Source organism: Triticum urartu, chromosome 6A (assembly GCF_056163025.1).
Source record: "Triticum urartu cultivar PI428250 chromosome 6A, HENAU_Tu73, whole genome shotgun sequence".
Lineage (NCBI taxonomy): Eukaryota > Viridiplantae > Streptophyta > Magnoliopsida > Poales > Poaceae > Triticum > Triticum urartu.
In genome coordinates this window covers 489,831,662-489,855,284 of record NC_141878.1, presented here as the reverse complement: position 1 = coordinate 489,855,284, position 23,623 = coordinate 489,831,662, and the positions used below count along the sequence as shown (strand labels likewise).

Here is a 23,623-nt window from a genome sequence, read left to right as displayed (position 1 = left end):
CCGTTGTACCTCAGGCTGCTTTAACACCCCCGGGTCACTACTCCAGCCCAATGGACAATCTTGTTTCCGCTGCTGCACGGCTGGAGGCCATTCCAATTGAAGGTGACTCGCCACGGGCAGTAGAGACACGGCGGGTCAAGGAACTTCTGAGGACCGCTTTGGCCCAACAGGAAGCATACTCGTACAGCCGCGACCGAATCCACTCGACCGCTCGTCCAAGCCGGAGCTATAGCAGACATATGGATGAACCGGCAGTGTCGAGTAATGAACGACGTGGGGCACCCCATGGTAACAACCCGACGGGTGGTGCTGATGACGCTCAGGAAGTGGTGAACCGGGCCCGAGCGCGCAGGGAGGCTGAGTTAGCCGCACAACTCAGGCTCGGCAGCTCACGCCAGTTCGTCCAACCATTTCGATCGAACCTGGTGTTACTTCTAGTTCTTTGGGGGTGCCTTGCCTCGTCCCCGCTTTACGCAACATGCGCCTGCCCAAGGATTTCAAAGGCCCACGCAAGGTACCAAATTATACGGCGGATCAACCACCAGAGACATGGGTAGAGAACTATGAGATGGCCATGGAGATGCTTGATGTGGATGACACGGCGTGTGTGAAATACTTCACCATGATGCTTGAAGGAACAGCCCTTACTTGGTTAAAAAGCTTGCCCGCTAATTCTATTAGTTCATGGGCCCAATTATGAGCCCGGTTTATCAACAATTTCAAGGATACCTGTAAACAGCCTATGTCGATAGTGGACTTAGCTGCATGTGTCCAGGAGGAAGGAGAGTCAACGACTCATTGGGTGCGCCGGGTTTCACAAGTGTTGCACTCCTCAGACCGCATCAATGCTGACACCGCAGTATTAACCCTAGAAGGCAACTGTCGGTTTGGGCCCCTGAAGTTGAAATTGGGACGGATGAAGCGTCATTGCACCGACATGGGGACCCTCATGGCCGCTTTGGTAAAATATGTTGATTCTGATGGTACCAAGGATCCCGAATCTGATGATGACAAGACAGGGAAGGGAAAGAAGAACAGCAGCTCCAAAGGTCAGCAGCATCACTGGGTAGGCAGTGGCGGAGGAGGCAAGCGTAAAGCGGATGGCAACATGGATTTTGTGGCTAATACCAACGTACAGGACAATGGCCAGCGGTGCAAGGGTAGGCCGAAAAATCGTAGTGGAGCGCCCAACCCCAACCCAAACCGCCTGAACTATCTGCTAAGCCAGCCCTGTCCAAGACATGGGACGAAGGAGGAGCCAGCAAACCACCTTTGGAAGGATTGCCTTATTATGCAGGAGTTCAAAAATTCTAATAATTTCCGGTATGATCACGGATCTGGCGGTGGCTCAGGGTCCGGGCCGGGTTACGGTGGAGGAAGTTTCGGTTCAGGATTTAATGGTAATCCGGGCGGACATAATGGTCAAAATAGTCAGAACAACCAGGATGGTTACAACCAACAGCAGCAACAGTCAGGTTACCAAAGCAACCCAAAGCAGTTGAGTAATGGGCAGTACCATGTCTTTACCGCTAGCTTGGACAAGCGAGACCGAAAGGTTCAGAGGCGGGCGGTCAACTCTGTTGAACCGGCCACACCCCGTTATCTACGTTGGTCTGAACAGCCAATCATATGGAGCAGAGAGGATCACCCACTCCAGGTTGATAATCCGGGTCAGTTGGCTCTGGTGGTGGCGCCTCAGGTGGGAGGTTATAAGTTCACCAAGGTGCTCATGGATTGAGGGAGCAGCATTAACATCCTATACTATGAGACCTTCCGTCGTATGGGACTTACAGATAAGAATCTCAAACCGTCCAATACAGTATTCCACGGTGTAGTGCCTGGCAGATCAGCATATCCCGTTGGTAAGATAGATCTTGAAGTGGCCTTTGGGGATGATCATGATTCCAGGTCGGAGACATTAACGTTTGAAGTGATGAAAATCCAAAATCCATATCATGCCCTGTTTGGGCGTCCGGCATATGCCAAGTTTATGGCTCGGCCCTGTTATGTGTATTTGCAGCTCAAGATGTCGGGTCACAAGGGGACAATAACAGTTCACGGAAGCCGCAAAATCGCTTTGGAATGCGAGGAAGGAGATGCGGCTTATGCAGAGTCGGTTTGTGCCACCGAGGAGTTGAAGTACTATAAGGACAATGTTGATCCGGCGGACATGACTCCGTTGAAGAAGCCAACTACGGAGCATGATCCGGCCCTGAAGTTCAAATCGGCAGCAGAAACTAAGCTTGTTGACTTCGTACCTGGCGATTCGTCCAAGCAGTTCAGCATTAGTGCCAACTTGGATCCGAAATAGGAAAGCGTGCTCATCGAGTTCATCCGTGAGAATCGGGACATTTTTGCATGGAAGCCCTCTGACATGCCAGGTGTACCGAGGCAACTCGCTGAGCACACACTTAATGTGGATCCTAAATACAAACCGGTGAAACAGTTCATCCGCCGGTTTAACGAAGAAAGACGCAAGGCGATTGGAGAAGAGGTAGCCAGGCTCTTAGCAGCTGGTTTTATTGTTGAAGTTTTTCACCCTGAGTGGCTTGCCAATCCGGTGCTAGTCCTTAAGAAAAACGGCACCTGGCGTATGTGTGTGGATTACACAGATCTTAATAAAGCTTGTCCAGCAGATCCTTTTGCCCTCCCCCGTATTGATCAAATCATTGATGCTACGGCGGGTTGTGAGCATTTAAGTTTTTGGATGCATATTCTGGCTATCATCAGATCAAAATGGCAGTTAAGGACCAGGAGAAGACGGCATTCATAACTCCCTTTGGAGCCTTCTGCTATGTGTCTATGCCCTTTGGGCTCAAAAGTGCCCAGGCAACTTATCAACGGTGTGTACAAAATTGTCTTCACAAGCAGATTGGCCGTAATGTACATGCTTACGTGGATGATATCGTGGTTAAATCCAGGGAGAAGGAGACTCTAGTTGATGATTTGAAGGAAACCTTTGATAACCTAAGGACGTACAAGATGATGCTTAATCCGGACAAGTGTGTCTTTGGTGTACCGGCGGGCAAGTTATTGGGTTTTCTGGTGTCCAACAGGGGAATTGAGGCTAATCCGGAGAAGATCACAGCCATCACCTCCCTGGCTAAACCGAAGTGTATCAATGATGTTCAACGCCTGGCAGGCCAGATTGCCGCGTTAAGCCGGTTTATCAGCCGCCTTGGTGAGAAGGCGATCCCTTTGTATCAGATGTTGAAGAAGACGGATCAGTTCGTCTGGAGTTCTGCTGCTGATGAAGTGTTTGAGGACTTAAAGCGGCAATTGGCCAATCCGCCTGTGCTCGCCGCTCCCATTGACAAGGAGCCGTTACTGCTATATGTTGCTGCTAATGCTCGTGCGGTCAGCGTGGCTGTTGTGGTGGAACGAAAGGAGGCAGGTAAGGAGCATCCGGTTCAACGTCCGGTCTATTATATCAGCGAGGTACTCATTGAGTCCAAGCAAAGGTATCCGCATTGGCAGAAGCTGGTGTACGGAGTTTTTATGGCAAGCCGGAAGCTTAAGCAATACTTCCAAGGGCACCCAATTACGGTGGTCAGTTCTGCTCCTTTGGGAGATATCATTCAGAACCGGGAAGCAACTGGCCGGATTGCAAAGTGGGCTATAGAGCTGGGGCCGTACGGTTTGAAATATGTGCCTCGGACAGCGATTAAGTCTCAAGCACTTGTTGATTTCATCAATGATTGGACAGAAATGCAAGCACCTGAAGAAAAGCCGGATCATACGTATTGGACCATCCATTTTGACGGATCCAGGCAGTTGGAAGGCTCGGGGGCTGGAGTCGTATTAACTTCCCCACGAGGTGATAAGTTTTGTTATGTTCTCCGTTTAATGTTCCCTTGTACTAACAATGCAGCTGAGTATGAAGCCTTGCTCCATGGTCTTCGGATGGTTAAGGAGATGAATCTAAGTCGAGTTAAGTGCTTCGGTGATTCGGACCTTGTGGCTCAGCAAGTGTCTGGCACTTGGGACTCCAAGGACCCACTCATGGAAGCATATCGTCGTGAGGTGGATATTGTTGCAGGTTATTTCAGAGGCTATCAGGTGGACCACGTGGACCGGCGGAAAAATGAAGCGGCGGACGCTTTAAGCCGGTTGGGCTCTCAGCGCAAACCGGTCCCACCCAATGTTTTTCTGGATGTGCTGCACAACCCGTCGGTGAAGATCCCTAGTGAAGAGGATTTGGCCATTCCTGATCCGGAGGCTCAATTGGTGGCAGTTCTTCATGTTATTCCGGATTGGACGCTTCCTTATCTGGCGTACAAGAACCGGGACGAGTTGCCAGAAGATGAGATTCTGGCTCGGCAGATAATCCGGCGATCCAAGTCCATGGCTGTCATCAATGGTGAGTTGCATCATTGCAGTGTATCAGGAGCTTTTCAACGTTGCGTGTCTCCTGAAGAAGGCCGTGAAATTTTGCGGGAGATCCACGAAGGAGATTGTGGTCACCACGCCGGTTCAAAATCTCTGGTGGCTAAAGCGTTTTGCCATGGTTTCTATTGGTTAACTGCTCATGCTGATGCGAAGGATCTGGTCAGATGATGTGATGGTTGCCAAAGGTTTTCAAGACGTGCTCATGTACCGGCTCAAGAATTGAGGATGATTCCAATTACTTGGCCGTTTGCGACTTGGGGGCTAGATATGGTTGGGCCTTTCAAAAGGTCCAAAGATAAGAAGACCCACCTCCTGGTGGCGGTGGACAAGTATACAAAGTGGGTGGAGGCAGAACCTGTTAGCAAGTGTGATGCGGCCACGGCGGTTCAGTTCATCAAAAAGGTGATTTTCTGGTTTGGCTTTCCGCACAGTATTATCACAGATAATGGTACCAATTTATCCAAAGGTGCTATGAAGGAGTTCTGCAAACGGGAGCACATCCGACTCGACGTTTCATCAGTGGCACATCCACAGTCCAATGGTCAAACAGAAAGAGCTAATCAAGAGATCTTGAGAGGCATCAAGCCCCGGCTCATGGTTCCTTTGCAGAGAACGCCGGGTTGTTGGGTAGAAGAATTACCATCTGTGTTATGGAGCATCAATACAACACCCAACAGATCAACAGGATACACACCGTTCTTCATGGTTTATGGAGCGGAGGCGGTTCTCCCCAGCGATATCCGTCATGACTCACCTCGTGTCACGGCTTATGTTGAAGCGGACAACGAGACAGCACGACAAGATGCTTTGGACCGGTTGGATGAAGAGCGTGACATCGCAGCCGCTCGGTCGGCGATTTTCTAGGAAGGAGATTTGGTGCTTCGGCTCATCCAAGATCAGACTGATATGCATAAGCTATCCCCACCTTGGGAGGGGCCTTTCGTGGTCAGCAAGAATCTGCACAACGGGTCGTACTATCTGATCGATATTCGAGAGCATAAGGACTCACGTACATCAGAAGAGGAGACTAGCAGGCCGTGGAATATAGCTCATCTTCGGCCTTACTATACCTGAGCCATTGGCTATACTTATGTACATACAATGTATATATTATGATTAAGTAAAATAAACTGGAACCTCAGCTAAAGCGGGGTATCTGTTCTTTTACATCATGTGAGGTTACACGGATTTGCTCTAAAGCGGCCTCCGGTTTACCCCTTGAGTTCGCTTTGCTAAAAGCATCGTGTTATATCACTTGGAGGATTGGTCGTGTCCGAACCAATACCATGCCTCTTGATAGGCGAAAGCCACCAGATCACTTGGGGACTTGGTCATGTGTGAACCAGTCATGCCTCTTGATCGGCCTAAGGCCACAGAATCACTTGGGGGCTTGGTCGAACCCGAACCATGACCACGCCATTTGGTCGGCATAAAATGCCACAAGAATCACTTGGGGACCTGGCTAACTAGAACCATAGTTACACCTAACGGGAGCTTGGTCGTGTTTGGCCATGGTTACGCCATTTGATCAGCTTAAATAAGTCTTTTTTGGCAAACGTTTTTTTCGTTGCTTTTGCTTCATACTTTTCTTTGAAGGGGTTTTTTTGCTTTTTATTGTGTTTCTTAAACCGACAAAAAAAATTCAATTGACGGAACACAGTTCACGTCAATCCGGAGGCTATTTGACCGGTTTAATCCGCGTTGTTAACATCCTCTTATGGAGTAACACGGTATTTGTCGTAACCCGGCACGGTTTACATGGTAAACCAGCGTCATATATATATACAGGAGCTGTTATCTCCTCCAACAGTATGGGTTTGCAAAACTCCGCTTCAAGATTTGCCAAGCCAACTTCACGCTCAATGACGGCAGGTATTATGTATCTCAAAATTTGGTCATACTTAAAATTTTGTTTTGATTTCATATATGCAGACATCATATTCCGCCTGACGGTACAACCGCGGTGGCACTTGACGAATTTTTCATTTCAGAAAGTGTTTTGGAAAGTTCATTGCCACAGGAAGAACAAATTATGCACGAAGGCATATCAACATCAAAGGTATCAGCTAGCCTATTACAAGGCAACATGGTGCCCATAATAATATAATTGTTTTTCGCAAAGAAGAGGCAGTTTTAAACCGGCGTCCGGTTCAAGCTTGGTCACCAGCCTGGCCTGATGGTTGTGGGTCGTCCTGCGCCGCTTCAGCCTCCGTATCCCTACCCAGTGGCTGGAAATCCACAGTTGTCCAGTCGATTCCCATTAATGCTTGAAAAACAGCTTCATCATGGATCAGCAAGGACGGGTCAATATTGGGAGCGTAAGTATGCTTACGGATTGGAGGAATCAGATTTTCCGATTCATGAATTGGCGCAGCTATTCGCTTGTTCTGACTGTCATATTGCGCTTGATAACGAGACAAGTCTGCTTCCTCAGCCAACTGACAAGCTAGTGGATGCACCTCTCGGTTTATCGCTCGCAGATCCGCTTCACCGAATTCTGATCCGTCTTCCTTCAAGCTGGGATAGCCCTGAGCCGCTTCAACAGGATCAAAATCCGGCACCCAGGCTTTTGCCCGGATTAAAGCATTGATTGCGCCGGTTCGAGCAGCAGATTTCTTTAGCTCTTCAATCCGAGCAGGAAGCACCAACAGTTTTATCAGAGTATCTTGAATCAAAGTAGGCGTCGGTTTGTTATGAGAGGCGGTACAGATGATCCGCTGGGCACCAGTATACAATTGTTCAACCAATGTATAGGCGGCTTTTAGCTTCTTCCGTACATCTGACCCCAAATGACCAATGCGTGTCCCTGAAATACCATAAAGGGTTAATAAGCCGGCGACTTTGTCAGAAGGCAGAACCAATTCAGTAGGAAAACTGGCTTACCAAAGATAGCAGCAGTCATGGCATGCACGTGCCGCTTTATGCTGGTCAGTTCATCTGCCACTGGTTTTAGTGCAGCCTCAGCATCCTCTGCTCGTTTGATCAAAGCGGATTTCTCAGTGGCCCAGTCCGCCCGTTTCTTTTTGAAGTTTTCCTTAAGTTGTTCCATGGCGTTTAAAGCACTGGCCAATTCCTCTTTTGCTTTGGAGGTTTCAGCTTGTTGGGTTTTCAGGGCTTCTTGAAGATCGATGACTTGGTTCTCTTTCGTCTTCAGCTCCGCCTGCATGCATACAGATATATGCTTCAGCAAACTGGTAGAAGGATTCAAGTACCAACCACATAACAAGTTATGCGCTTAGTACTTGGGGGCTAATGCATATTTGATCTAAAGCGGCCCCCGATTTACCCCTTCATCTTTCGATTGTTTACAAAGTCTCAAGATCAATACAAGTATTCAACTTGGCACTTGGGGGCTAATGGCTATTTGATCATATATATTCTGATACGGCAATTTCAATTACTTAAAGTACCGGTTTAACTACACTAAAGTTGAACCGGCCCTTGGGGGCTACATCAGCAAATTTCAAAGCAACAAGATTTATATTATTTAAGTCCCGGTTTGAAAGAATATTCCAAACCGGCCCTTGGGGGCTAGGAGAGTCAGGAATGGAAGCATACAAGCAAGAAGGAGCATATGGAAATTACCTCATATTTGTCTTTCATCATGTTAACCACACCGGCTTCATAGTCACGGCTGGTATACAGCCGGTTCAGATAGCCGGAATGGATATCTTGGGCGTTCAGAGTAGCGTAAGTCGTCAGATCAGCGTTCCACTTGCCTTTACCAAAGGCAGCAAGTTCTTCCTTGGCAGAATGTTTGGATAAAGCGACAGGATTGTTTGGCTCAGTATGGCCAGTACCAGTAATGACAACCTCATCATCTTTGGTACCGCCGGTTTGCACTGGAGCTGTTGGCTTGTCAGTAGGCTTTGCTGGACCGGTGGAGCTTTCAATCCGGATGGAACCTGTAGGCTGATGGGTAGGATCTGAGGTGTCAGTGGGTCTCTCTTCTGCAATAAGATCATCATCTTGTTGCAGTGGATCGTTGGGAATATCCTCAGGAATAGCCGCTTCAGCGTTGGGTGTTTTGTCCGCTTCAAGAACGACATCCTCTTCGGTCGCTTTGTCCAGGCGGGCCTTCTTGCTTGGCCTAGGTTTGGCCCTGAGAAAGATAACAAAATCAAATACAAAATATGTTCTAAGGCAATGTACTGCAAACATTGCAATAAGTATAGCTTACCCAAACACCGTTTTGAACGGTGGGAGCTGAGTAGCCGATGACTCGCCAGAAGATGAGTGGGAAGTAACCTAATAATTGGAGTCAGACGGAGTAAGAGGTTGACGAAAGCAGCCCGCTTTAGGACAAGCACTGACAAGCAAATTAGAGACCTCGGAATGGCGTTTCTAAACCGGACTGTTCGGTAAACCGGCGGAGGTAACTACCTGGCCGCTGTGCCGGATGGTGCGGCGAGCTTCGTGTTGTTGGGTCTTCATAAGAAGTTTAGGATCCAAATAAGCAAGAGGATGAGAAAATTTAACTTTCCGGTTTGCCTGACGGATTTTTTGTGAAGGCAAGGTTTCTGAATCAGAAAAGAGAATAATTACCTTGGCAACATCCGCGTGGCTGGCTTCGACATCATCCTGACAAATATCATCATCAATAAGACGCATGAAAAATAAACCAAGTGAGTCAAGCTCTACCTCAAAATCTGGATTATCAACCTCATCGTCAGGAGCCGGATTAGAAGAGGCGGTGGTTCTTTTCCTATGGGTAGTCTTCTTCACAGCTTAGTCTTTTGCCGGGCTGCTCTTTCCGGTTTGTCTGGTTTTTCTGACTTCTCCTGCGGCAGTTTTTTGCTCCAAAATGGATCATCGCCCTGATTATGCAGACACTGATATTAAAAACAATGACCAGACATATCAATAACAGATTCAGTAAAGGGAAAAGTCAAAGTCATACAGCTGGCGGTTTGTTGGTGGCACAGAAGGGAAGCAGGCCGGTTCTGGCGCAGATGTGTTCCGGTTCATTCAGTATCTTACGCACAGCCTCTGTGATTTCTTCACCAGCGAGCTGGAGTCTTGAGTGTCGCAGTGGGTCATCAACACGATCAGTATACTGGCACATCAAACCGGAGCGCAGACTAAGAGGCAGTATGCTCCATGATATCCAACAGCGAGCAAGATCAACCCCTGTTAAACCGTTGGCCATAAAAGCTCTGAGCTTTGATAGCTGAGGAGCATATTTACTTCTCTCCTGTGCAGTCAATCTTTGTGGAGAAGGGTGTGTGTTGCTGAGCCGCTCCGGTCGAAAGCCAGGCAAGGGATTCTCACCAGCAGGGGAGGTGTCTTTGCAGTAGAACCATGTCTGATTCCATTCTTTGGGGTGGCTATGCAGATTTGCGTGAAGGTATGTGACCTCTTCCCTTTTCTGAATCGCCACACCACCCAACTCCGTATTGGAGCCATTAGTAAATTCAGTACGATGGTTTAGATGGAACAGGTCTCTGAACAGTTCCACTGTGGGCTCCTCTTGAAAGAACGCTTCACAGAGCACTTGGAAGTGACACATATTTGTAACAGAGTTGGGGCTAGTATCTTGTGGATGGAGCTGGAAATCGGCTAAGACATCCCGGTAAAATTTAGAACCGGGCGGCTTAAAGCCCCGGGCTAAGTGATCTACGAAAACAACAACCTCTCCTTCTCGAGGTGAGGGAGGGCATTCTTTGCCAGGAGCCCTCCAATGGATTGTATCCTTACTGCCTAAAGCACCAATCAGGACTAAATCGTCCAGTTCCGCCTCTGTGACGTGAGAAGGAACCCAATTGTACTCATACACTTGCTTGGCCATGACGGAATCTACAAGGTAAAATATCCCGGTTCAAAAATGCATTGATTAAAATGCACTGGTATGTACAATGTTAAACCGGAAACAACCCTATCTAAACCGGAGTTTCATGAAGCAACCTGCATCTGGCGGTTCAACAAGGGGACTAATGGTTTCTATAAGGTTAAACCGCCTGAACTAAACATTGAAGCAATTAGATTGCGGATGGTTAAGTATGCAGAAACAGGTTTCACAAGATCTTATTACGGCATTGGATCTGAAGCAAGTTCAGAAAATAAGAAAAATAGTCAAAGATCAAAGCAGAACAGTATTGAATCAATGAGCAGAAGTATATGTGAGATCTATGGTTTTGGGCAGGAAACTAGCGGCGGATACTGAAAGTTACCGCTACACAAAGCAAGGGTTTACATGTGCATCCAGGAGCTAATACATGAGTATGAACAAGTGATGAACACCGCAAGAACACGAAGCCCTAGATCAGATCTATATTGAGAAGAACAGAAGATCTACCAGAGCTGAGGAAAACGCGGAAGGTCGCCGCGGCTTTCTGGCGCGTTCAAGTTGATGCAGCGGCCAAGGGTGATGCAGAAGACGACGGAGGCGGCGGAGCTCTGAGACTGGCGACACGAGGAAGACGAAGAGGAAGGGCACGAAGGGAAGAAAAGAAATGACCCTTCGGGCCTATTTATAAGGCAAAGGACATGTGTCAGGCGCGGGAATCAAGGGACCGCAGATTTCGGAAGTAGGGCGGTCACCTCGGTCATTGCGAATCTATTAAACAAGAAGATATCATGGATGTTTTCTTTATGACAGATGATGTCACGCCGGTTTACAGCAAACAGAGAAGATGACGTCACGGCGGTTCAACAACTACAAGAAGATGTTGAAGACGAAGATTTTTGCTAAGGATTGACATGAACCTGTTCAAATCAATCTGGGGCCTAATGTTGGAGATATTACTACTGGGCATAAACCGGCCTACCTGGGCCGGATTAACTCCATCAGTAGTTCAAAGGTGTTAAAGCCCAAAGAGGCAGATAAAGGCCCAGGGCCCGTAGTCGGTTTATAACCTGTAGCCGTACATCAGCTTTGTGCACATACTTGTAATATGAGTTACGAACAAGGAGAGACCAACCCGGACACGAGTATGAACCGGTGTTGGGACTCTCTGAACCGGCAGGCGTCACCTATGTATATAAGGGGACGACCCGGCGGCGGTTCAAGGACGACAGACAACGACTCGAGACATAGGCGAAGCTTATTCGCTCCCTAGTCATTGAAACACCCATCAATTCCATCACAACTAGAAGTAGGCTTTTACCTTCATTGAAGGGGCCGAACTAGTATAAACTCTCTTGCGTCCTTGTGTCCGCTTTAACCCCTTCAAACTAACCCGTAGTGATGGCTCCATGACTAAGTCCTTTCTCTAGAACATCTGCCGTGACAAAACCACGACAGATTGGTTCGAATTTTTGACCGGATGTATGCGGCTAGCGTTGGAAGTCGTCTTCCCGCATTCGTGTCCGCGGACTGGTCTCCCTCTGTCCGCGAACGGATACGAAAAGAAATTTGCGGATTGGTGTTGGAGATGCCATGAATTGAGTAGCCTGGAACCAACAATCACGCAACTTACAAATAGCTATCGCACCTTTTTTTTTCCCGCGAGGGACTTTTCATCAGTACCGCCACGTAGCTGTTGGAAGAGCTATCTTTGCATGTTCCGTGCTGCCAGACCTGAAGTTATCACGATTCCAGTGCTTGTCAATCAGTTCAAGATACCCAAACTGCCCTTCAAAAAAAAACAGATACCCAAACTGCAACCGGCACGGAAGAATAAACGATGGGGGCCGCGGGCGACATCAGAGGGGAGGAGAGTAGCGGGCGGGAGATTCCAATCGTCGCCAAACTGCATACAGCCTCCGAGAGGCATTCCCGCCCAGCACGGCACCCTGGGCTGGCGCGCTGGCGCCTCGTCGCACCACGCTGGAAAGCATGGGAGGGAAGGAAAAGAAGCCCCGACGCGCGCGCCGCCCGCCCGCCTCGCCGCGCATGTGACCAATTAATTTCGGGGCCGCGACGCGGCGGTCCACCGGTCAGCCACGGGCGTCGTCGGGAGACAGGTGCATTTAGTACCGGCGCCGTAGGGGCATATTCCAAACCCGCGCCGGAATTAGTCCCGCCCACGACGCCCCCAGCGGCCGTGTGCTTTTACGCTGCTGCCCTCGCGTAACGGGAAGCATCATGGCATGCGCGGCGTTTTTTTCCCCCTTTGATGAGAGGGAATCATCCACGACAGTTGGATTGGATATGGTGCTGCGTCATCGCTCGTTGGGACTAGGCTGGTGGCACTACCCTCAAACTGTCATGGTATCTTCTGTTGATTGATTTGGTTAGGTGAGCCAAGATCACGGACAAACGTGCTGCAAAATTGTTTACTGCCAGGAGAAAACCTATTTTTTTGCGAAGACTGCCAGGAGAAAACTAACACAAACTGGCTTGCATGTTTGTTCGTCTTGTACCAGGATTGAACAGGTGTCCTTTTCTTTTGTGGACTTCGTTTCTAGATTATATAGTACGGCGGTTAGTTGGTTACCTAAATTGTGTGACACGACATTATTTAGCGGCTTGTCTTACATGGCCATAAAACAACTTTTATCGTGAAGCGATCACAGGGGATTATACAACACATGTTGAGGTCATTGTCGAACAAAGTCATCTCATCTTTGGTCTTGTCGTCCACTTGTTCGTCTATAGATGGTATCAACCTGCTTAAGTTGCAGATATTTCTGTATAATCCTTGCATATCCTCAGTCACTTTCTATCTTTTGCCGAACAAAGTTATTGCAGGCCATTTCGTCATTTCACCTATTTTATCTTTGCATCCTGCGTCGTTGGTGTCGCTACCTTTCTCGGCAATATAAAACCTAGTGTTTACCAAGGGTGAAGTAGAACACTATGCAGCCGGTGTGATGGAGCGATTTCTACTTTGTATTCCCTCACTAGGATATCTGGATTCGACAATAGTTTTCATTAGCGTGCTGAGCCTTCAGGAGCTATCCATAAGAATTGCAAAATATATAGTTGCAAATGGAGATACTCACATTGATTTACTACATGACCAGTATACACGGTTATGAACGCCCCTATTGTGCTCCGGTTCCTGCGTAACTATACTAGCTACTCTTTTTTCCTATCTGTCCTCACCTTGGTGGGTTTGTAGCCTACACCGATCTCGTTGATCCGTGCCCTGGTTTATTTCGCCTTGTACCATGAATGAACAAGTATCTCTTTCTTTTTGTGACCCTTGTTTCTAAAACATATGGCAGTTAGTTAGTTGGTTACCTAAGATTGTGGTGACACAACATTGTTTAGTGTGTCGTCTTACATGGGCGCATAAACTACATGTACTGTCGAGAGATCACAAATAAGAATGTTATACAACATGACAAAGCCCCTATCGTTGTCACACAAGATCATCTATTTTGGTCTCCTTGCATTTAGTGCTAAAATCTGGCTAGAGTTAAGCGAGGATTTTCGTAAATCACTTGACATCCTCGATTCCACTCTACCTCATTCATGCCACTGACTTAGACATGTGGGCTACTTCATATGTATTCTCCCAACTAACATATTTTCTGATGTGTTGTTTGTCTTGTACCTCGGGGATTGGACATGTGTTTCTTTCTTTTGTGACCCCCTCCCCCCCTTCTAAAATCACATGGTTGTTAGTTGGTTACACAAGAATATGCCAAACAACATTATTTAGTGTGTCATTTTGCACGGGCATAACAACTTGTACGTGAAGCGAAGAGACCACAATGTATTTTTGCAAACATGTTGGGGCAACCGACGAACAAAGTAATCTAATCGTGGTATTGACGTCCACATGCCCATTTATAGGCAACGCCATCTAAAAACATCTAAATAATTACTTTACATTGACAAACAAACCAGTTAATGGGTTGTTTGGCTAGACTTAACTCGTCGCTTTTGGTTTTTGGCTTGTACAATAAAAAACACATATTTTTATGCCTTCTGGTTTTTTATTGAATGTTGTAAGACAGAAGTGAAAAGCCAAAATCACATCTCTTGGCGTGTAGACCAACGATCAAAAGCCACACGTTAAGCATAACCAAACAAACCATGAGTTGTAATGGTTTTCATACAACGCTTTGGCATAGTTTATTCATCTCCATTTAATGAGGAGAGTTTGACCTCTATTTTTTTTACAAAGGCTTTAATTTCCTCCTCCCCTGCTTGTTACTTCGTTGTCGACGATAGTTCTTTTGATAGACTGAACCCTGATGTAACTAGCGGTGAAGTGGTACACTGTTTGACTGGCGGAATGGAGCAACTTATGCTTTGCATTTTGTTGCTACATGGCTCAAGGATTGGTATATTTGACAACACTTTTGCTAGTAGGGTGAACATGCGAGAGATATCCATAAGAACTACGAGATGCATGAGAAAGGCATGAGCATCATTCTGCTGCACAGCCAGTATATACGGGTATGACCCCTTACCATAATTACTAGTTCATCTCTTCCTACCAAGCCTTGTTGTCTGCCTTTAAATTGGCATCCTACATATACCTTATAAACTCATGCCTCGATTATACCTTATAAACTCATGCCTCGATTGTCCGACCTCATGAAGTTGCCACTAATGTGCTCGAGTGCATGCTTAGAAATATGTATTGAGGGTTCGAACTCTCAAATATGAAGTCCTACACGCACAAGCATCAACCGCCCCATTTAAATACTGCATGTGATGTTTGTGAGCGCCAATCCTACCTCACATTAAGGGCCTTTTTGGTTGCAGCCCTGGGTAAAATCTGTCTAGCCTGGAGCTTACCTGAGACATGCGTGGAACTTGTTTGGTTTATATCCTTAATGATTCGATGCTAGCCTGACCTGGGGAATCTCAACATGTCATTAGCCTGGTTGAAAATCTGATAGGGTCACTAGCTTGCCCAGGCGAGCATAACCGGACGCCTGGACGACTTCCTGGCATGCAGATGTGTGGTTCCGTCCAAATAGCAGAAGGTAAACATGTTGTGACATTTTCTAATACTCTAACCAGGCATGGTACAAACCAAACAACACTAGCCTGGCCACGCAAAAATGTAGCACCTTCCCAGGCCAGATCCAGACACTCAATTTTCTCAGGCACATTGTGGTGGACACGAACCAAACATGCCCTAAAACCACATATCAGGCATGTAATTTGAAGGTGAGGATGACGACTAAAGATTGGTCATATGTTTCAAATGATGGAAATATACATATGACCCTCGTGACTAAAATGCACATGAATGAAAAAACGTGGTAACAGGGTGCCATATTAAACTCTATAGGTATTAAAACATACAAAGACGCAATAGAAATTGTGAAATTGCTATAGCAGTGGGAGTCTCTCCTGCCGTTTCGAATGCTAAAAAAACATGTGAAATTGCACCTCAAAAAGACCACATGAACGTCTTGAAAAAACCAGGTGCCTATCATAGTTCTTCAAGAGACAACTTTTTTTAAAAGATGCACTAGTTTTTTCTTGAAATTGCACATAAAGCAGTCCATATAAAAGATAATTTTCAATTATACATATCAAAACAGGCTATGTGAGAAAAAAATTCTACAAAATAAAACCCTACAAATCGTATACAACCTTTTCTTCTTCTGAAAATCAGAGAGTCATATCCTTCGACTTTAATCAAAGAATGGTTTGACACTATGGTCAAGGTTTGGTGCTCCATGCCATTATAGTCAGCACTATTTTTTCCTTTCAACAAAAACTGGTTCCAAACTGTCAGCCAGCACTGATGCCGTTGTTATGCTAGTTGGGTCATCAAATGATTGTCCAATAGGAGGGGGCCAAGTCGGAGCCCCATGATTACATCATCGAAAAAGCATCACAAAATGCAAAGGGGCATCGTGGTCATTTGCCGCACCACACGCTCCCCTCGCGAGCACCGCTTTTCAGCCAGACACCCGGCCCCCCTGCCAATTTACATCCAGCCCCCCGCCCGCCTCTTCCCCCCTCCTTTTCTCTTTCTCTCTCCCCGTCTCCCCGCTCCTTTCCCAAATCTGACCGCAGCCGCACGACGCACCTACCCAACCCCCAGAGCACCAGCAGCCCCGACCTAGCCCAGCCCGGCCCCTCGCGCGCCCGCACAGCCGGCCTCCACCGCGCCGCCGCGCCGTGGCCGCCGGGCACCTCCCGGTGAGCGCCCTCCTCGCAGATCCGTTAACCTTCTTTCCGCCGCTTGTTTCTTGGGGGGTTTCTTGGGATTTCGAGGGTTTGAAATTCGGACTTCTCGGCGGGGGACGCCCGTCCTCGCTTGCTAATGCGGGGCTTTCTCGCGGCTCCGGGGGCGGGATTCTCTGCGTTTCTTGGCAATTAGGGTTTCCTTTGCCGGGTTTTCTTGGTGGTTAGGGTTTTGTTGGAGGGAGCTTGGTTGGTAACCTCTGTGCCTTTCTTGGCCTCTGGAACTGCAGGTAGGGGAGCGGCGCCTCGTTTCTTTGATGCGCCGTGAAGGAATTGGGAGCAAGAAGCCGTGATGTTTACTCCGCAGGGGAAAGGATGGAACGGCTGGTCCACGCCGTCTCCAGGGAACCAGCGGGCCGGTGGTGGCGCTCCGCCCGCATCTGCGCCCCTTGGCAAGGCCAAAGGGACTTCACAGAGAGCTGCCGAGCTCGAGCAGGAGGTTTTGCCCAATCTTTGCCCCCGTTCCCCCCCCCCCCCCCCCCCCCCCCCCAGTCCATGCAACTTTTGAATCTTGTTTCGGGCTATGTCTCTTTACTCGCTTCGACTTCTGTCCCGAATTATTTAAATTATAAGATTCACAAGCAAGTAAGGCCAACTATGCAGTACTATTATCCTATATAGTACGTATTCTCTTTATCACATGTCGTCAGATTTTGAAAAGTAAAAATAACACCATTATTAAAATCAGTCATGCCTCAAACTTTTCGATTTAAACCAGCAATCCTTTCAGAAGATAGGGTTTTGACAATTTCTTGTTAGCACGACGAAACTGTACCCTTTGGCCTTTGCTGGTTCTTAAAGAATCAGATTTCCATGTGACCCATGGAAGAACTCATTTTTCTGGCTGTTTTGGCCAGACAGCCAGAAAACTGTCTGCTTATACCATTTTCAACAAAGCAGTGCAGAGTGTTACATTGGTTCTGCTTATAGTACCATTTAACACTTCTCAGTAATGCTAGTCATCATTATGATTGGGTTCTCCTTGTGGAAAGAACTGTGGGCTATAGCTAGTGTTTTCTGCCTTCTAAAACCAATAATATGGACAGGTAAAAAGTTAAGCAGTGGAGAAAATTATTATGCGTATTTTTGCATTTTCCTTCTCACTCACCTTGTGTAATTTGGATGTTGCTTCAGAAATTTCCTTTTTCCTCATCACAGTATTTTCTGTCAGGATATTTAACCTTCTGTTTTGTACTTTGTTCATTCCCATAACAGTTACAGTTATTGACATGTGTGTTTTCATGTGTATGTCTTACAGTTACATGAATATCAATACAATATGGGGCTGCTCTTGATTGAGAAAAAAGAGTGGGCAGCCAAATTTGACGAAGTCACCCACGTGCTGACACAAAAGGAGGAGATCTTAAAGCGGGAACAAGCTGCACATTTGAATGCTATATCAGAATATGAAAGGCGAGAAGAAAACATGCGGAAATCACTGGGTGTTGAGAAACAATGTGTAGCTGATGTATGTTGTTCTCTATCCCATAATTTTTTGTTCTTGTCATTTATCAGCACCATTCTGACCTGGCTACTCTGCCAGTTGCAGAGATCTAATGAGCATATCTATTTTTTGCACTGCATTTTACATAGATATTTGATTCTTGGAAGTTGTTCAATACTTACAGTTGTGTGCTTTATGTAATCTAACTTTTTAGTATATCCTCTAATAGCCAAAATGAGTTGGTATGAATATTAGAGGCTGCTGCACCCACTGTAGTCATCAGTATTGCTTTTACTGAAAGCACTACTCTCTGTTTTAAACTGATTAAGCACTCCAATTTTTCTTTTTCTGGTTTACCTTATGACTTTTTGTTTGTCTGTATATGCAGCTTGAAAAGGCACTACGTGAAATTCGATCAGAGATAGCTGAGGTTAAGTTCACGTCTCAGAAAAAGATAGCTGATGCTCAATCTCTTGAGGCTAATTTGGAGGAAAAATCTTTGGAGATCGAGGGGAAGCTTCATGCTGCAGATGCGAAGCTTGCGGAGGCAAACCGTAAGAAGTCACAAGCTGACAGAGATTTAGAGGAGGCAGAAGCTCGGCAACGTAGGTTGGAGAAGGAGAAGCTATATTTTGAGACTGAGTATGCCAATTTCCTCTGTCTTCTTTCTCTACTTTATACTGTGCTATGCAGGTGATAATATTGTGTATTGTGTTTCATTGTTTTGGTTACGTACAGGAGGAAGGCCCGAGAGAAGCAACTCAAGGAGCAGGAGGAATCTCTGCAAGTCTGGGAGAAAAAGCTTAAAGAAAGTCAGAACAGACTCGTTGATTTGCAGAGATCTGTAAATGACAGAGAGGAGAGAGCAAATGAGAATGACAAACTTTGTAAGATAAAACAGGAAGAATTGGAGGAGGCAAAGAAGACAGTGGAGTCAACTAAAATCATTTTGAAAACAAAGGAGGATGATATTGCCAAAAGGCTAAATGAATTACGCTCACAAGAGAAGGTAACCCAGTGATGGGTCCTGCATTCTTTTCTCCTCATTCTGGGTTATGACGAGTTGATAGTAAAATAAAAAGATATATGTTGTTTATTTTCTATTCATTTGCAGGATGCTGACGCAAAGCACAAGATTTTGGAAAAAAAGGAGAAAAAGTTATCTGAGAGAGAAGAAAAAGCTAGTGCAAGAGAAAAAGTAAGTAACACACCGATGAACAGTCTGCTCTCCATTTGTGGCATTATGAATAAATGGGTACAAGCGATGTTGCTGTTACATTTATTTGGTCATTATGCAGTTCGAGCATTTTACCCTTGGGGAAAATTAATGGCATATTAAATATGTACTTCCTCTGTAAAGAAATATAAGAGCGTTTAGATTAGTAAAGTAGTGATCTAAACGCTCTTATATTTCTTTACGGAGGGAGTACCGTTGATATTTTATGTTCTCTAGTTTTTTCTGTGGACTTTTCCCCTATATACTCCTTCCGTCCGGAAATACATGTCGGAGCAATGGATGTATCTAGTCATATTTTAGTTCTAATACATCCATTTTTCAGTCAAGTATTTCCGGACTGAGGGAGTATATGTTATTCTGTAACTTTTTACAGGTTGACATGCTTAGCTTATTATTTTACCCATTGTGCTATTTCACTTGCCCACCTTGTCATGTGTAAATTGGCCGGATTGGCCACTATCCTGTGTTCATCTCATTACTTTCGAGCCATCGAGCTTTTCATACAGATACTCTGTTCTATTCCTTATGCTTGTCAGCTACAGGTGTTCATGTTCCTAGCATCCTCTTTGGAATATTTGACACACAGAATATTATGTGTAACATGCACCTTTTTCAGTGATCTGATATTGTCAGAGAAATCTGTTTCAGATGGGGCTTCAGAAGCTTATCGAGGATCATGAGGTGAAGCTTGAAGCAAAAAGACGAGATTTTGAATTAGAGCTGGAGAGTGAGAGGAAATCCTTTGATGAAAAGATGAAACATAGGGAAGCTGATTTGGTAAAGAAGGAAAAAGATCTCAGTTCTAGGGAGAACAAAATATCTAAAAGGGAGCAAGCGTTAAATGAAAGCAAGAAAAAGCTGGAAGAATTGCAGAATGACCTTGATACCAAGTCGAAAGCTTTGAAGAAGTGGGATGAGTCACTGAAACTTGAGAAGGATAAGTTATCTGAAGAAAAGCTGCAAGTAGATCATGAACGAAAACAGGCTGAGATGTACAGATCGGATGTTGAAAGGCTGAAAGCCACAATTGAAGCTGAAAAGAAGCAAATTTTAGAAGAACAGAACAATTTGAAAGTTACAGAGGAAGAGAGGCAAGAGCACAGCATGCTGACAGCACAACTGAAGAAGGAGATTGATGAGTATAGAATGCGAAGCAATTCCCTCTCGGAAGAAACTGAAGATTTGAGGAAGCAGCGGCAGAAATTTGAAGAAGAGTGGGAGCAGCTTGATGAAAAAAGAGCTCGGCTAGAAGAGGAGGCAAAGGTGCTCAAGAATGAAAAAACAAATCTAGAAAGGTGGCGTCACAATGAAGAGAAGAGATTCAAGGATACACAGGATGAAATGGATGCAAAGTACAAGGAGCAGCAGGATAATCTTGCACTCAAGGAAAAAGCTTTGGCTGATGATATAAAACACCAGCGTGAGGAGATTGATGAATATCTGAAGAGAGAACGTGCTGATCTTCAGCGTAATTTGCAGCTCCATCGACATGAACTGGAGATGGAGATAGCGAATAAACTAGCAATTAAACAGAAGGAACTGGAACAGAAGGAGGATGAGTTAAATAAGAAAAGGGATTTTGTAGAAAATGAACTAAAGCATGCTGTTGATTTGAATGAGTCCAAGATTCAAAAGATAACATTGGAGAAACAACAGCTGCTGAGGGAAAAAGAAGTTCTAGTGGAGGAGAAGCGAAAATTGGAAACTGACAAGGCAGACATTAGAAGAGACATTGATAGTCTTCATGCACTCAGCAAGAGTCTGAAGGATCGTCGAGAAGCATACAACAGGGACAGGAATAACCTCATTGACATGTTTGAAAAGTACAAGGTGTGCAAAAGCTGTGGGGTTTCTGTTTTTGAGGGCTTTGGTGATCTATCTCTCAAGGATGATGCTGATATTGACCACCCAAGTTTGGCTGTTGAGGGAGATGATCGTTCCCCGAACACTGATGCTTTGGCTCAAGACACAGGAACACTTGTTAATTCAGCCGGTCGTTTCTCACTGTTGCAGAAGTGTTCAAGGCTTTTCAAGTTCTCTCCTAGGACAAAGGCCGAGCAGTCATCGGAACAGGAAGCGGAAATAAACATTCCTTTTGGTGCGAGATTAGAGGAAGCCTCACCGAGTGAAGCAGATTATGAGCCAACTCCTGTCTATCAGGCAGCAAATAATTCTTTTGATGCTGAGGGTCTCCCTTCCGACAGTGGAGCAAGGGGGAATGAAGAATCCGAAAGGCTTGATATAGCTGATGATATCCAGATCGAGTCTTCTGTTGGAGTCGCAGATAATTGTATAGATGTTCATGGAACTCAGCCATTTGCTGCTGCTAATGACATGGCAGTTGACACAACAATTGCCTCTGTGGACCAAAATGGAAAGGACTCAACGGCTGCCCCTGAAGTAGATTTGCAACCTGAAGCATCAAATCCTCCAAAACGGAGGGGTAGACCAAGAGGGGTGAAAAAGACAAAGTCGGTTCGTGCAGTGCTTGAAGATGCTAAAGTAATTCTTGGTGAGAATTTAGATGAAAAGAATGATGATCAGGAAGATTCAGTTACTGTTGGTGGTACACGGAAGAGGCGCCTTGCTGGACCAGATATCAGTGATGAAGAAATTAGTGAAGCACAATCTGGAAGTGTTTCAGTTGGTGGGCAGCGTCGCAAGAGGCGGCAGCCAGCCGGCCCGTCAACGCAAGCCCCAGGTGAAAAACGCTACAATTTGAGACGCACTACAGTGTAAGTTAAATTGACCTTTCCCTATTTCATTTCTGCTCTGGGTTGTCTTCTCTTGCATTCCTTGGAACCGTGGAGTTAGTAAATGAATAATATTGTCGTTTTGCATCTTGGTATAGTGCAAATGCGGCGGCAGCAGCTCCTCCTGCACCGGAGAAAAAGAAAGGTGGGAGGACAGGGAAAAAGCGGACGGTAGAAACTACTGCTGATGACACGGAAGGAACCTCTAAAGCTGCTGATAGCAAGAGGACGGGGCCTTCTGAATCAGCTGATGGTGCATCGCAGTTGCAAGAGTTCTCCCAGGTAAGAGAGAGAGAGAGACTCTGCGCTATGTCAGGTGCATGTGTGTTTACCTGGGCTAATAAACTGGTAACCTGTCATTGATGTTAGGCTGAAACTGTTGATGCCCATGCTACTGCCGGTGAGGAGTATGGTGATATTGTTGTGGATGGTGAACAAGGTGAAGATGCGATGCCCATGACACCATCAGGAAGTGAGCGTGGGGGCGTCGAAGATGATGACGAGGATGATGATGATGATGATTCAGAGAGGCGAAACAAATCGATTGGGAAAACGCTATGGTCTTTCTTCACGACATAACAAGAGGAAGAATAAGAATTGCATCTGATTAGGTTGTTTCTAGTGTTTCTTGTTTTGCATTGACGATTCTTGGAACTCTAGGTTGTTGGTGTGTTCGGTGATGATGTATCAGTAGATTTTCTTGCACTCGTTATGTCAAAGCGTCATGTAATTGGGAATGAGTATATTTTGTAGTCAGACATAGTTTGAGGATGGCGCTCACAGAATTTAGGTGATGCCCCATGTACTCATATTATGGCAGCGATGCCTGTAACAGTCGAGAGTTGTTGAGGTTTGTAATTCTTGTTCCTTATCCCACGTCCAGGTTACTTACTTTTGTTCACCTTCTCTACACTGTGTTGCGGCATCTTGTCATTCATCACGAGTTTTGGTGCCTCTGAATAGAAAGGTGGGAAAGAAAAGCATTACAGGCGTGTGAATGTTTTTTTGCTGTGTGGGTAATGCTATTCAGCGAACGTTCCCTGGGTGCATGGCAAAACGAACGGTTTCCATGGCATTTGTTGTGTTGGAAGTATTTTTTTTGAACCGAGGCAAAAAATTTGCCTCGTATATTAATTAAGAGAGAATAGAGTTTTTACACGAGCCCAACAAATACAAAGTGGTGTTACTCTTCCGGTATTATAGTACCTAGCTTCTTAGCCCTGACGGTGACCCAGGTGAGGGCTTCACTCTTGATGTTGCTTAGCAGAATTGGGGGTGGCATGCTCTTGTTGCAGAAAATGCGTGCGTTCCTCTCATTCCAAATGGTCCATCCGATAAGCATGGTGAGGGATGCCATGGCTTTCCTGTTGGGAGTGCACAAACTCGATTGACTCACCCACCAATCCTTAATGGAGTCCTGAAGGTGCCATGTCGAAGTGTGAAGGTTGTCGAGGTTTAGCCACCCGTTGACCAAATTCCAAAGGCGAAGAGTGAAACGACACTTGACGAAGAGGTGTAGTCCGGACTCCGGCTCCCGTTTGCAGAGGGGGCAAAGATGGCAATTCGGCCATCCCCGGCGTGCTAGGCGATCACTGGTCCAAATCCGGTCCTGGATGGCAAGCCACGCAAAGAACTTCACCTTAGGCGGTGCCTAGGCTTTCCACACCGTGTGATCCATGGAAGAGTAGAAGGTTTCGAAGAATTGCGCCGAGTAAGCAAACGCCGCCGAGTATTGACCATTCGTAGTGTGC

General features: G+C 46.1%; 1 protein-coding gene across 1 annotated transcript; it reads left to right on the top strand.

The window, feature by feature from the left end:
• Window positions 1-16,221: 16,221 nt before the first annotated feature.
• Window positions 16,222-22,773, top strand: LINC1 (little nuclei1). Its single transcript, XM_048679632.2, has 9 exons — window positions 16,222-16,393; window positions 16,669-16,877; window positions 17,697-17,906; window positions 18,271-18,524; window positions 18,621-18,891; window positions 18,997-19,080; window positions 19,768-21,854; window positions 21,971-22,154; window positions 22,242-22,773. The coding sequence occupies exons 2-9, from the start codon at window positions 16,731-16,733 to the stop codon at window positions 22,449-22,451; spliced, it is 3,447 nt and encodes a 1,148-aa protein (XP_048535589.2). The 5' UTR covers window positions 16,222-16,393; window positions 16,669-16,730; the 3' UTR covers window positions 22,452-22,773.
• Window positions 22,774-23,623: the final 850 nt, after the last annotated feature.